Genomic DNA, 14,499 nt, shown 5'->3' on the forward strand with positions numbered 1-14,499 from the left:
GTGTGGAGGGGATCAGGTGCATGGCTGGGAAGGGGACACCCTGGGCTGAGCTCCTTGACACTAAATCCTTGACACTAAATCCCCTGTGCTGCAGACCAGATTCAGTCACTTCAGGGGCTGGACCTGGCCCACAGGTCAGAGGCTGAGCACCACTGTTTTAAACCATTAAGAGACAGGCATTGCATGTGACAGCGAATGGTACAGTTTCCGAATCATGCACAAGGCTTCCTATGACTGCCGGAACTCTATCGTTCTGTCTCTGTACAGTGAGATGCCCCAGCCAAAAGCACATGAAACAACACTCCTGCAATCACCAACAGACATGTCCCCTCTGCACTGGGCTGGTTAGTAAAGAGCATTACCCTTGCGGCAGCTGACACAGTCATACTCCGAGGTCTCTGGGCCTCCTCAGTGGGCAGAAGTGGTCCGCTCTGGGCTCCTCCATTAGGGTCTGGCTCACGTTTTTCTTTGCGGCGTTGCAAGGTGTTTGCCGTAGGCTGGTCATAGGGGCCGGGCTTAGACCAATCCTAAGGAAATGTTTGCATTAGGAGACATGCTTTCTCCATGGAACTACAGTCATTCCCACTACATGGCAATATCAATACAGCACATTATGTATCATAGTATATAGGTGCACTACTTAATCTGAGGTTACCTGGAAAAACTTCCTAGTGCAAAAACTACTTCTGCTAACCTACTGCCCCTTTAAACAGAGGTACCTAAAATATTAAAATACCTTAGTTCTCTCCATATGAGCCTTTCAGTTGTTTAAGGCCTAACATTTCAGAACTATAAAGGCATACACTTGCAAACCACCACAAATGGGCAAATGCGGTGCATCTGCAAAGGCCAGTTAGCCATTCATGAGTCCTCCTGCATATGCAAGAGATGGAGCACACCACATCCCATGCACACAGCTCTGAATGCCCCCAGAAGTAGAAATGTACATATTTTGAAGCCTACTCATCAGCTTTAATCCAGGCTGTAGTTATGAGCTGCGAGGAGACTGTTTCTTCTCCTTTCCACACAGATGTGGAATGCACTGAGGCTTGGGCGCTTACTCAAGCTGACAGGGATGCATTCACTTAGGGATCTACCAAGCGGTGAAACTCCAGGTGAAGCTGGGGCCTGTGTACCAAACAAAGTATCTGGCACAGATGGCAGATTCACTGACCACCTACTCCACAGGTCCCAAAGTACTAATGCTCAATTGCCTGTAGGGCCTCATCTCATCTCCTTCCCCAACAGGGACAACCTGGAGACCACTGACAGCAGGTTAGCTGCTAATTACCTACTCCAGTGCCATCTCCAAATCAATGGCTTCATGACAAGCCAGGTCTCCGCAGCAGACTTCTGTTGGCACAGGCTGTCAGGGCTGATGAGGTTCCTGACCGACAGAGCTATGGTGGCAGAAACCCCTGGTGTAGAGACTGACACAAAGCCCAGCTATGCCCAAAACACTTTGCCAGTACAGTACTTCTCACACCAGTCTCCTGCTCCAGTAGATGCAGCTGAAGATGCTCAAGACCCACAGTTATCATTACTCTCCTCTGCATGTGGTTTGCCAAGAGTCAGCCCTATGGTCTCCACATACTGGACTGGGGAAGTACGGGACACTTATGTGTAAAATCTCAGAGCTAACAAGGGGCAGTCTCCAGAGCCAGGAGTTATTTGAAAAGGGCCTTCTTACTAATTAATTTCCTGGGAGCATATGTAATGTTGGAACAAATCCATGGCCATCAAGCAGGTCACGGCTCCTGGAGGTCAGGGCCACATGGAGCCTCAACATTATCAAGGAGAAAAAGCTTCAACCCATTTACTCCAAAGACACAAGCTCTTCCTCCCACTTGCAAGCAGGGAGCAGTACTGGAGTGATGAGGCAATGGGGCAGTCCCCATGACATCCACCAATGAACTGGTTAAAGTAACACAGTAGCAGAGTGCTTTAGGCACCTCACTACAGCTCCAGAAGCAGGCATTTGACCCCATTCTGGGTTGGTGCCAAAGGCTGCCCTCAGTCTACACAGCAGTAAATGTGTACCTCACCACCCACCTGGAGTGGGTAAGTCAAAGGCTGCCAGACATGAGGTTAGCTACAGAAGCTGGCATGCCTTCATCATGCCACCCCATGAGCCATTAAGCTCAGGAGGACCCAGGACCTTTTTGGCTTCCTCTGCATGTCCTGACTCATTCATTACAATAGTTAAAAATAATACGTGCATCTTGTTACACAGCGTAAGAAACAACATTTTCACTAAACAAATGCTGTGCCAACCCTGCACTTGCGGCCTCAGGGTGGGTGCTGAAACGCTTACAGACGTCTGGCTCCCAGCAGCAGAAGACCCAGAGTGCATTCAAGCCAAGATGCCTCCTCCCCTTTCCAAAATCTGACCGTCATCCACTTGTTAAAAGGAACATAAGTACTAATATCATACTGTTCCTGTTCATTCTGAAATGCCTATTACCTTCCTTTAGATCATTATATTTATCATTGCATGACTCTAGTAAATGTTTAGCACCTATCTCCACTCTAGTATGGTATTAAAATAGCCAAATGAACTGGTAATTATGTGGGATTTGAAATGCTACTATAGTGGGTCGTGCAGGCATGGAGAGGAGAGTGCTGCTACAATGAAAGAAACACAAACCTTCCAGCTAGGGATCTTAGATGATGGTAACATGCCAGGCCCAATGGTGTAATAATGAACGTAGTCTGGATGGAGGGCTGAGGAAGCCCGACTCCATGCGCGGGATGCAGGCAGGTAATGAGGGAAAGAACCTGCACCAAATGAAGCTACGGATGGGTCACTTGGTAAACTACAGTGATAAAACCCATTATACAACTGGAAATGAAAAACACAAACAAAAACAAAGAAATTAATATAAACAGGATGAATATGGAAATACACAGCCACACATGCTCTAAGGGGAGAGACATTCCTCATATTTCAAAGCAAAAACTGAGAACTGCGGCAAACAAACAATGGGGAGGAAATCAGTACGGTGTTTGCTCCTGAAAGATTGCTTGAAAATTGTTACTGAAATAACAAATTTCCACACACAATCTAGAAATTATTTTCTCTGGACTGAGCCACTTTGCCCAATCTCTGGTGGAGATGGCATGCTGCATCGAGTCTCAACAGGCTGGTTATGCCGACTCTGGACACCGAACCTCAAACATCTCCAAAGCTGAAAGCCTTCGCATGTTGATGTCATTCATGGCATACAACAAAACAGAGCAGAGAAAGCATGCAGCCCCAGAAAATGACTATCCCAGCAGCATAATGAGAGGGGAGGGAAGAAAAAAAAAAAAAATAAGAAAAAAAATGGCAAGGATTACCAGATGTAAATGGATACTAATACTGACTTCCTCCCCCAGATCCAGAACGTATCCCAAGCTTATTCTAGCCTGCTGTTTTGTTCTGTTTTTAAATGTACTTGAGTTGCTTAGAGAGTAATGCATGCTACATAATTGAGGGAAAGAACCCTGGACAGTAAAACGTGGACAAGAGCTTTTAGGGAGCCTCCTGCCATGCTATGGCTGCACTTTTTCCAGAAAGCCACCACTGTTACGTTGCCATAGTTTGCAGGTCATCCCAACTGGCAGTTTAAGACATGTTTCACCATGGTTTACTTATTCGTTAAAGGGGAGCATATAACAGTTCTTCACAGGGAGGAAAATCTTAGCTGCATGTCCCATGCATGTCGTTTGCATCACTGAGCCAGGAGAACAAGCTTAAAGACTGGTATGTCTGCGAGATGAAATGTTTCACCTTCTCTGTGGAGGCCCAAGCCCCCGTGGTGGAGCCTGAGCTGACTGAGGTGGGGGAACTGCACTCGCTCACTGACTGGCAGGTTTCAGAGGCTTCTGAAGAGGCAGAGCTGGACGAATTCTGCAGCGTAAAACGGCACCGCGACACCGCAGAGAAAAGAAAACAAGCCACCAAAAAAAAAAAAAAAAAAAAAAAAAAAAAGAGGGGTTGGGGTGACAAAGCGCACACAGACAGACAAACACAGGAGAAGGGGAAGGATGAGAGAAGCAGAGGGTTAGGCATTAATCATTATAAACTGCTCAAAACCATCACTAATGATCAGCAATTTAACAAGAGAAAAAGCCAGAACAGTTCCTTAAGACGGAGGCCAGCTGCACTGGGGTGAGAGGCCTCCGTTTCCTCGCACCTGATCCCTCGCCGTGCCTGCACCTGCAATTGGAGGGCCCAGTCCTGTCGGGGGACGAGACCCTGCCTGTAACAAGTCGATGAAGCTGAGAAACTCAGCACATCGCACAACTAGGTCTTCAACGCACTTGAGCTGTTTAATATCAAATGCGTGTCACCCCAGAGCTCGCTATGTAAGGATTCAGCCTTCCTGCAGGAAGATGAACAGGAAATGCCACTGGTGTTTACACGTGCTGGAGTTTTTCTTTGGACACAAAGCTCGGCTGAGTCTTTGGGTTCGAGTCATGATTCCTACTGGCTGCAAAGTTTCAACGTTCACCTTTCCTCTGGTGTCTTCTCCCTGCCTGCACTGATCGGGGCTGCCTTACAGCACGCTCTGCACAGATCTGAGCAGCGCTTTGCAGAGTAACACGTAGGATTCCTCCGAGGGTAGTAACCTGCTATCTGGTCCATCAGTGTGACCTTATTTGTTTCACTCTGTTCTTCAATAACCTTCCTGGTCAAGACACACAGTTCTTCACACTCTGGGCCACTGCCTCACTTTTATATGAAACTGCACTTCACATCTATTAGCCTATTGACCTGCAAAAACCTTCGAGCTATCTCTATCTGCTGGCATTCTTTATTCACTCTATTTTCAATTCACATACAGCACTTCTGCCCAAAAACGTACTAGACATGCCTCTTCCTTCTGCAATGGTGTTTCCTAGAAAGACAAAATCCCACTGAAAAGCCTGATTTCCCAGGGGACTCTACTAAATCCTGCATTTGATCTGGATCAAATTTGAAGCAACTGCATGTAGAGAACTTGTGAAAGTTTCCTTCTGTGAAAGACTAGCAATGTAAGATGAGTTCCTGATAGGACCTGATCAGTGCTCTTCCCAGAGAAGTTAAGGCTCTTCTGAGATGGTCTCCTACCTATTCACTGAGACTTAGCACTTCACCAAATGCTTTCTGGAAATGTAGGTAAACTTCTCCTGTGTTTTAGTCTGGATCATTTGAGTGAGGGACTGCATCATCCTCACTCAAATAATCCAGACTAAAACACAGAAGTGGAAAACACTGAGGCTGTGTCTACATGAGACAATACTGCGCAGTGGTTACTGCACGTTTTATTTAGTACTTGTTTACGCAAGTACTAAATAAAATGTGCAGTAACCCGAGTGCAGTAAATCCAAAGAAGTGATTCTCCTGCTTTACTCAGCATTGGTGAGACCACAGCTGGAGTATTCGTCCAGTTCTGGGCACCGCTCTCATCCTCATCAGCAGAGTCCCATCACCTTCCTGATTTGTACAAGCAGAAGCCAGTTTACAAAGCAAGCTTGCCCTGTATTTCTGATCTACTTTCCATTTTTAGGTGATCTGCTTCTCTCTACTCTGTATGGGAAAACTTCAAGAATGCTACTTTATTGTTAGTAAAATTAGACCCTGCACTTTGAGAACAGCATTTGTTTTGCTCCAATTGTTCTTCCAACTTGTTTCATCTGCTTATTCTTTTACAAAGACACTGTGCAATTTTCACTCTCATCGGGCTGTTTCAAAAAAGCCTCTTCAACTGTGTCCATAACTTTCACTGCCCTCTGTCCTGACCAGATGCAAGCCAGGATGAATTTCAAGAGCAGCCTCTGACTGTGTAATTATTGCCGACTTTCCTCCAGTGCGTTTCTCATGTTATAAAACACAAGGCATTTCATGTTCACTCAGAGGTGTTCGTAAATCCAATAAGCAGAGCACTTGATCACTGATGCTCCTAAGCCCAGGTTTGTCTGTTGTGCCTGGCTGTGCTTAGCTTCAGGAGGTGAAACACCCTGCATGGGCAGCAGTCCCAAAAGCAATTTTAGGCTCTCTCTGCCAGTGGTTTCTACCAACGTACTTTTGTTTGTTTTACACACTTGTAAAAACCACCTGTGGTCATTCCAACCCCACCTGGACAAGACTGGTCTTGTGATTGCCGAGTGCAAAAAAGCTTGTTTATATTCTGTGCAAAGACTAATGACCTTTGAGGTCCCTTCAACACCTTGATTTTGACTGCTTAGCAATACTCAGTTAACATTTGAGTCATTAGGAATGAAGTACTTCTTAGAGCTTTACTTGTCAGGACATACTATGGACCATGCTCTGACATCCTTAGTCCCTGAAGTCGATAGAAATGTACCTGGAAAAAAGGCTATTAAGCCAGAGTAAGAGCATCAGAATCTAGCCCTTTTTGTCCAGTTTCTGTCCAGGGTGTGTGTCAGCTATCTTGACACTTTTCCACAACAGCCTTCATTTTGCCCTTGAGGATCAATGACAGACTAAATAAGCCTTTACCTCTGCTGAAATCTGAACCCTGCTTATCTGACTGCCCCATTATTGCCCATTTTTTTAAAAATGATTTATTCTTAAACTGCTAATTGGAAAAGTGTTGTTGTATGCTTGCTTAAAATTTGGGTAGATGTATAAAACCAACTTCCTGTAGCCTGACTGGAATTCATTCCACAGTTTGAATCCCTTTACACGGTGCAATGTACCCTTTCTGCATCTTTTCATCCATCACCGAAACAAAACAAATACGTATTGCTTAAGGTGACAAAAACATGTTAATAAACATCAATCCACGGACTTAATAAAACCCATCAGCAGCAAAAGGTCAATCAGTACAGGGAGTAGTGCTTTTTATCCGTTTAAAACTCTCTGCTCCCCAGAATGTTAATGTTAGAAACAATGACACTCAGGTTTCAAAAACATTCAGCAAACAGTATCTGTGCATCTTCCCCCTCCCCAGCTTTGGGAGCACGATACCAGAACAGAAGTCTGTGAAGTTAGGCACACACAACATAAAATACACTGCATATTCAACAGCCTCCCGATAAATTTACCCTTGCATTTTTTTTTGTCAGCAACACACACATTTTACTTAGTGCTGCACATACAAAACAAGACAAGCCAAAATGAAGCAGCCAGGCAGTGATGCATCACTTTCACCTTGAGAAAAAGATACATGGAGTAAGAGATGTGGAATCTGCACCTGTTCATTATATGAACATGCTACACTAGAAAAGTCAAAGAAAATAGCAGTAGGTCTCAGCTACTGCTCTCCTAGAGCTCCAGAATAACCGCAGTGGCATTTGGGTTGCTTTGTCACTTTGTGCGTCACAAAATGAAGTAAAATGATACTTGGAGTCACCCCTCAGTTCCACTGTTATTTCAGTTTACACCAACTAAGCAGCTGTTAAAGTACAGATGAATGCATCTCCAACTGTGGATGTTGACTATATAAAATAGCCTTATCAGAAAAAAAAATCCTTTGGCTGCAGACATGACTAGAATTATCATATAGCAACTCAGCACACTTTATAGAGCTGCTCTGGAACGTTTGAACAGCTAAGGGGATCCCAGTAGCTAAAACCCATATGGTTTAAATTGTCCTTACTAATCCAGTTTGCTTTTTGTCATTCATGCTGCATTTACTTTTTTGCATTTCACTTGAATTAGCCACAGCCAGTCAAAATGGGGTTAAATTTCAGTGACCTGCATGCTGTTCTTAATCACTTTTCTTTTCAGAATATCATCTGTAAGAAAAGAAGCTGCAGTGTCCAGGCTGCAGACGCTGCAGAAGACGCACCCGTTTAGAAACAAAATGTTTCTATTAAAAATACTGGAAACAGCAGAGTTGACAACATTCTGTTTATGGGTACACATTTTGGGCTTGAATTAACCCAACAGCTTTCTTTTAAGTAACTGCCTTTTTGTTTTATTTCAAGTCCTATTTATCAAATGCTCAGCAAGGAGCAAGGCACTTGATACAGTGATGGAGATGCTGAGAGGAGCAGCCGATGCACTGATGACATCTGCATGGCCTCGTCCTGGTTTCCAGTGGATACAACTGCTACCAAATGGAAAAAGAAAGATCGCCAAAATGCCATGGTTGTTAAAATGCCAGTAAGGGAGTGTTTTTTCCCAAATGATTTCAGTGGTGTTAAGTGACACAAATCCCAGCAAGATGACAAGGCCCACAATGGGTCTTAATGGTAAGCTTTACAGGTGGGGTTGAGAATGCAGGGAGACAAAGTCAGACAAGGTTCTTTTGGTAACAAAGTCTTCATGAGCACAGAATAACAACATTATCCTATTTAAAGTGTGATTTGTGAAATGAAGCCAAATTCAGCTGCTGAAAAAGATACAGCGGACATGTGTGCAAACCACTGTCCAAGTTCTCCAGAAAGTTTTGTAGGATGCTTGATTTGAAATACAAACAGAACAGCAATTCACTTGTATAAAAAAAAAAGACAGAAACATATGATAAAAAGGGCAAAGGATGAAGCCACAGATAAAATCTGATCCTATAAATGCTGACAGTCAAAAGTTCATTGATTTCAATTGGGCCAGGATTTCATCAAATGTTTATAAGAAATGCCTATTAACCTAAACTCCTATTCCCTCTCCGCCCCATGTTTGTGTTATTTACTACAAGCTGGTGGATTGACAATCAAAGGGAATAAAGCTGTCAACTGAGGGAGGAGACACTCAAATGGGCAGAGCAAGTTTTGCCAATGCCACTTATTATGACTCTAAAGGGGCCCCTTGGAAGTGACAGAAGGAGAACAGTGTTCGGCAGGCTCCATGGTTGGCCTCTGTCCACACTGCCGGAGCTCATACCCACTGTCAAGAAGCTACTGTGACGTGGATGTCTGTCCACTGGAAGCTGAACAGCCACCAGATGTCAACAGCTTGTAATCCTTGTGAACTGAGACAGGATACCTGGGTGAGATTCAACTGAGAATGAATTCCCACAGTTAATGTTTAAAATCCTATTCCCTGATACCAGAAACCTTGCGCTGCTTTCTCTGACTCCACGGAAGTCAAGTCAATCATCATATACCGTTCGCATCAAGATAATTGTATTTTACTATTGCACGTACCTGGTTAGGAGCTTCTGGTGGCATGGGGGATGGTGATTTGGACTGGAAAGCATCCTGGGACATGAATCCAGAATCATGGGATGACACACTGGACAGTCTCATGGGTGCCTGCTGTGGCAGATTGGAGCTGCGATAGCGATAGTGTGAACTAGGTGAGTGAGAGTGTGAGCCACTCGACCGGGAATCACTACTGTTAACGCTGTTCAGACTGCTGTGAGAGATGAAAGGGAAAGAGAAAGGAAAGGGGAGCAGACAAGGCAAAAGGAAGGGTTGGGAAGAGACCGGTACAGTACAATTAACCCTCCAACAAGTCTCTAGCAACAGGCAGCATAAACCAGAAAAAAACAACAAAAAAAACAGTGCCAAAAGAACTGGTGAAACCATCAGCAACTGCAGTATCCCTTGTGACCAGAGAAGGAAAATGGCATTTTGTACTCAGTTTCACTTGCTGGGGCTAAATTCTGCCAGCTTGACTTTAAGGCATTGTGAGGAAAGCGTGCAGGATAAGGGAGGCAGAATTTGGTCCTAGGAAGTTTTTTTGAGGAAATAAAACACAAATTTCAGGCTTTTTATAAACACCATCACTACATGAAGTACCGACAAGCCAATGTTGTTCCTACAGAACAGGCAGTGATGAGTCTAGTATTGATTCCACCACTGAAGTGTGTTTTGGGCCATCTCCAGTAGCATGTCTGAAATGTTAAAGTCACAGCCCCCTGCACACCCAAAAGTTGGAGCCTGAACATGCAAAGTAGAAAGGCAAAGAAGCATAGTTTTGGAAAGGTGCTTTGGCAGATGGAGACAAATTAATTCTCAGAGCTTCTACAGTAGGTTTCACTGCATGTAAAAGCAAGCTGAAGGCATGGAAAACTACCCCCAAGTGTGACGATCATATATTAGTTGGGTAGGAGAGGAAAGAGAATTAAAGATCCAAGTTAATAACTGAGGAAAAAAAAATTCTGTTGGCCTCTGAATCCAACACGACAGGTTTCATTTCCCAATAAATCTCTGCTGCAGCTATGGCTTGAGCATCTTTAGAGAGTTTTTCCTTTACACCTTGTGACTTGTAGGATAGAAACAGACACCACCAAGACAAAGCAGATCAACTATGATGGGACATGTCCCACCAGAGCTGATCTGCTTTACTAGGTAATGCACACATCACCTTTGTCCTGCATCAGGCCTCTGGCCTGATGTGGAACAAGGGGAGATGGGTTCCCCTTGCCCAAGGATGCCCCAGGACCCTTGCTGCCACACATCAGGTCTTGTGCTGAACCATGCCTCCACATAAAGCATGAGCCAGTGCCAAGTCCTGCACCAACCCAGAGGTATGGGTCAGCACAGGTCCTGGGCATAGAGGTATGGGGCACTGAGAATCTCCCACCTCCCATGCTGCCTTGCACCTCCAGGACCCGTGTTTCAGACAGAGGCATAGGTCAGCATGGGTCCTGGTACAGAGTAGCACACGAGTCAGGGAATCTGCCTGCATGCTGGGACCTGCACAGACCTGTGCCACCACCTGAAGCACGGGTCCCAGCACAGGACCAGGGAATCACCAAGAGCCCTAGGCCTCCGAACCCTGTGCCTCCACATCAGGACCCGCACTGACCAAGTTTCACACAGACACAGGTCAGCATGGGTTCCCCGGTGGAGGCGCAGGGCACCCAGGATACCCCAGATTCTGTGCCTCTGCAGCACGACCCCTGCAGGCTTTCCCCGCTTGCAGAGCCGTGCCCCTGGGGAGCATCTCTAAATGAAGAAAGCCAGGCAGGTGCTCCAGGTGTTAGAGGGGCCTGATCCTATCCAGAGTGCGCAGGATCAGGCTCCTCAGACCTCTAGAGCCCCTGCCTAGGCTGGAGAGAGAGTGGGCAGCTCCAGTCTGTCAACACTACCACCACAAACCAAACAGACATTGGCCAAAATTAAGGCAGTTTTATTAGCACCTTTTGTTGTGCCACTGATGTGACATGACAAAAGGTAGTGACATTTATTTGCCCAGCATTTGTGCAACCATACAAATGTTTACAGAAGCACAAATGCAAATGCCAAGCAATGTCTGCTTTTACCCTTAAAAGGTATCAGCAGCAGTAAGAGTTTGCCCCATCTGAGCACAGCTCACCTAATAGTAAAAAGGAAGCCTAAAAAAGGAACTAGGGCATCTCCTGTATGCCAATTCCAGTGTATGAATCTATTTAATACCTACATGTAAAAAGCATGTGCTGTATTAGTGACTTAGGTGCTAGCATTGCTTTACTTACTAAGAGGGAAGGAGAATCCTTGGTAAATGTGATTGTATCTTGACTTGGTTTACAAAAGGAGTAACCAGTTAGCGAATGGTAACTGTCCTTGACTTCTGGGTCTAAGCTTGCAAAGCAGTCCTGATCATAGCCAGGCTGTAGTCTTGTCTCTCAAAATACCAAACCTCACCAGGTTTTTGGTAACAGTAGGGGAAGCGCTGAGGGAGTGGGGAGCAAGGAGGCAAAAAGAATGTTACTTGATCCATATAAAAAAAAATTCTGCTGCTTTGCAATCTGATCACTTAAGAAAATACAAGGTTGATTAGAACCTAGGTTCCATGTGTTTTCAGCCATTTTCTTTGATAGTTTTAGGATACTGCATCTTTAAGCCTGTGCTTATTGCTGTAAATATATTTAAGAGGTGGGAAACTGTATCTCCATGCAAAAACAGCTTATGTACAAAACCAAAGTGCAAGTTTGAGTTCAGCCATGCTACAAGCTTACTTAAGGTCATGCGCAGGTGCCTACCATATGTTAGATGTGTAAGGCAAACAAAAATGGCAATAATACTAGAGAGGCTAATGAGGCATTAGAGGAGGGTGCACAATATACCGGTAATATCTTCCTTTTCTAGAAAAGGAAAGAGTGAATTTAGATGCCAAGGTAAGGGGCAACATGATGGTAAACTGTTTGACAGAGAACAGGTTATGGGGTTTTATCATTTTGTTTTGGTTTTTAAACAGAGAAAGCAGAGACAGGGTCTAACTTTTCAAAAACACACTTTGGAACAGTCTTTACAGCATTAAACAGTCAGGGAAATCTTGCATTTTACAGTATAGCATTTCTACCTAATAGACCAAAGTAAGAATCATCAAGAATATTCTCTTCTTTCAAACAAGTTAACCAACTAAGAAATTGAAAATGGTGCAAGATCATTTCTTCACTAAGTCGCAGTATATAGTACATATGATCAGAAAGGATAGTCACAAGCAAGCAGTTGCAGAGCTTAGATCACTTAGTACTTTTGCTCTTTGCTCTGTAATGGATTCAACTGAGCTGAATCAAAAGATACCTCCCAATTGTCTTACTGGTTTTGAGTTCAAAGTTGTTTGACTTATGTCTCATTTTTAAATGCTTGTAAGTCACACGCATAAATGTATGACTGGGAGGGCCCAATATGATCAGATTTTTTTTAAAACAAGCAAGTATGAACCTGAAGTTGCCACCTAGCCCCAACTTCCCCTTACAAAACAGGTTAAAATGATATTCATCCACCTACCTGCAAACACTGGACTTTCTAGACATGGTAGTACTGGGAGAAGATGGAGGCGTCTGATATGACCAGCTGTAATCTGAACCTTTCAAATCTAGAATTACCTGATTAAACAGAAGTGATAATACGAAGGGTTATAAACAAACAAATCCAACCCATTTCCTTATTAAGGCAACTTCTGTTGCTTGCAAACACTGTTCATTGTAAGAGGGATTTTCAGTATTATTATAATGTAGTTTTTTCCTCGCTTTATAATCTGTGATCACTAATTCATGCTCTCCATTTTACAGTCTTTAATTCAAAATGGAACGACAGCTTCTTTAGTTCCATCACTGGGTTCTCACCCAGGCACTAGTGTGTCTGGGTGGCAAAAGCCAAAGTTTTACTTGCATTATAATTATAAAAAAAAAAAAAAAAAAAAAAAACAGCAGCTTTTAGGCCATCGCATGCGTGCGTTCCCATTAATTTCAATGGATTTAATATGCATTTGTAATCAGGGTTGCTTACATTGCTGGATCAGTGCAAAAGGGTCTTACTGTAAAGAGTCTCATTGAGAACTGGGCTCAATTAGAGTAAACTAAAATGATTAGTGGATCTGGGCCTACACTCTAGAGCAGTGGCTCCCAACCTTTTTTCCCCCCCTGCGCCCCGCTGCTGGGAGCAGTGTGGTGGCGGCTCAGGGGTGGGGGAGCTCCTGGCACGGATCGTCTTTTCTGTGCAGCGCCGCTGGCACTTTCCCCACAACTTTCATTTGGGTCACAACCCGGGGTTGGGAACCACTGCTCTAGAGTAAAATGACCTTATAGTTAAGGCAGGTCAGGAGAAGGAGGACAGGGAAACTGAGTGAATTCATGGAAACACCTGTCCAGAGCAGTGATATTGCTGCCTCGGCCTGGGATATTCTGAAGGTGCTTAAGGGAGTCAAGCACCACATCATTTAAATGGGAGTACCCAACTTTGATATTTGGTAATGCCGCGTCCTGCTGCAGCTAGGCCCTCACAAAATGTGTGCGCATGGACACTTGCGTGCATCAGCATTTCTATTAAGTAACAACAAAACCTTTTCTAAGGAAGGAGAACGAACCTGTTCACTCGAAGATGGCAGTTTGTGAGGGTCCATGGTGAGGCTTTTCAGGTCATCTGAAATGGTCTGTAAGTGGGTTATTTCTCCTAGCATTGAAATTTCTTCTTCCTGAAGAAATAATACACCGTAGGGCTGTTCATACTCTTGCATTTATAAGTTAGAGAGTTAAGAATGTACAAAACTCTGTCCTCTTGTGGTGGCAGATGCATCAATGACACATCCTGTCTTTCCCCTTGAGATAATTATTTCTTGTGAAAAATGTCAGGAAAGGCCAATCTACTGTGTTTAAAAAGTAGCTTTGGGCCATATTCACTTGGCAGCATACACAAGCAGCAAAACTCTTCCTCAATTCCCTCTCTCATCTTTGAGATATAGAATCCCAAACTTTTTTTCTTTTTTTTTTTTAAATCTCTGAAAACCGAGTCAGCCCAACACACTTCATTTAAAAACAGGGATCCAACAACCGTAGGGCACTCAGTATCTCGCCTTTAGGATCTGATCCTTAAAACCCAAGCGGCGGTTTAGAACTCTATACATTTTGCTGATTTTCTGCGCACTCCATCTGGACAACAGGTACTACACAAAAGGCACAGACAGAAACCACATTTGTCATGCAATTGACCCCTTGAAATCACTCTAAAGCCATGTCCAAACAGACGAGCATGGCTGCAGAGCCCTATAATCTCATGATAAATTAACCCTCATTGTATGAGGGTTCAAATGAAGCTGCTCCTAAGCAGAGCAATGTCATTAATTTGTTTGTTTAGCTGCAACACTAACCCAGCTGGAGCTGCTGTCTCTGGATGGGAGAGGGGAGAAGGCAGGAG

General features: G+C 44.2%; 1 protein-coding gene across 14 annotated transcripts in view; it reads right to left on the reverse strand.

Annotated features, from left to right (window-relative positions):
* MTSS1 (MTSS1, I-BAR domain containing) overlaps positions 1-14,499 on the reverse strand; it is a 192,076-nt gene that overhangs the window by 4,673 nt on the left and 172,904 nt on the right. For 6 of the 14 annotated variants that reach the window (XM_014522178.2, XM_014522179.2, XM_014522181.2 and 3 more), the window contains 6 exons: positions 13,673-13,780; positions 12,595-12,692; positions 9,079-9,289; positions 3,773-3,892; positions 2,648-2,842; positions 363-527 (listed from right to left, as the gene is read on the reverse strand). In XM_014522178.2, the coding sequence (XP_014377664.1) occupies positions 363-527; positions 2,648-2,842; positions 3,773-3,892; positions 9,079-9,289; positions 12,595-12,692; positions 13,673-13,780 (897 nt within the window). The remainder of the gene's footprint in view (positions 1-362; positions 528-2,647; positions 2,843-3,772; positions 3,893-9,078; positions 9,290-12,594; positions 12,693-13,672; positions 13,781-14,499) is intronic. The other 8 variants (XM_014522182.2, XM_014522183.2, XM_006028461.3 and 5 more) reach the window with 3 other exon arrangements.

This window comes from Alligator sinensis, unplaced genomic scaffold, assembly GCF_000455745.1.
Source record: "Alligator sinensis unplaced genomic scaffold, ASM45574v1 scaffold681_1, whole genome shotgun sequence".
Taxonomy (NCBI): Eukaryota; Metazoa; Chordata; order Crocodylia; family Alligatoridae; genus Alligator; species Alligator sinensis.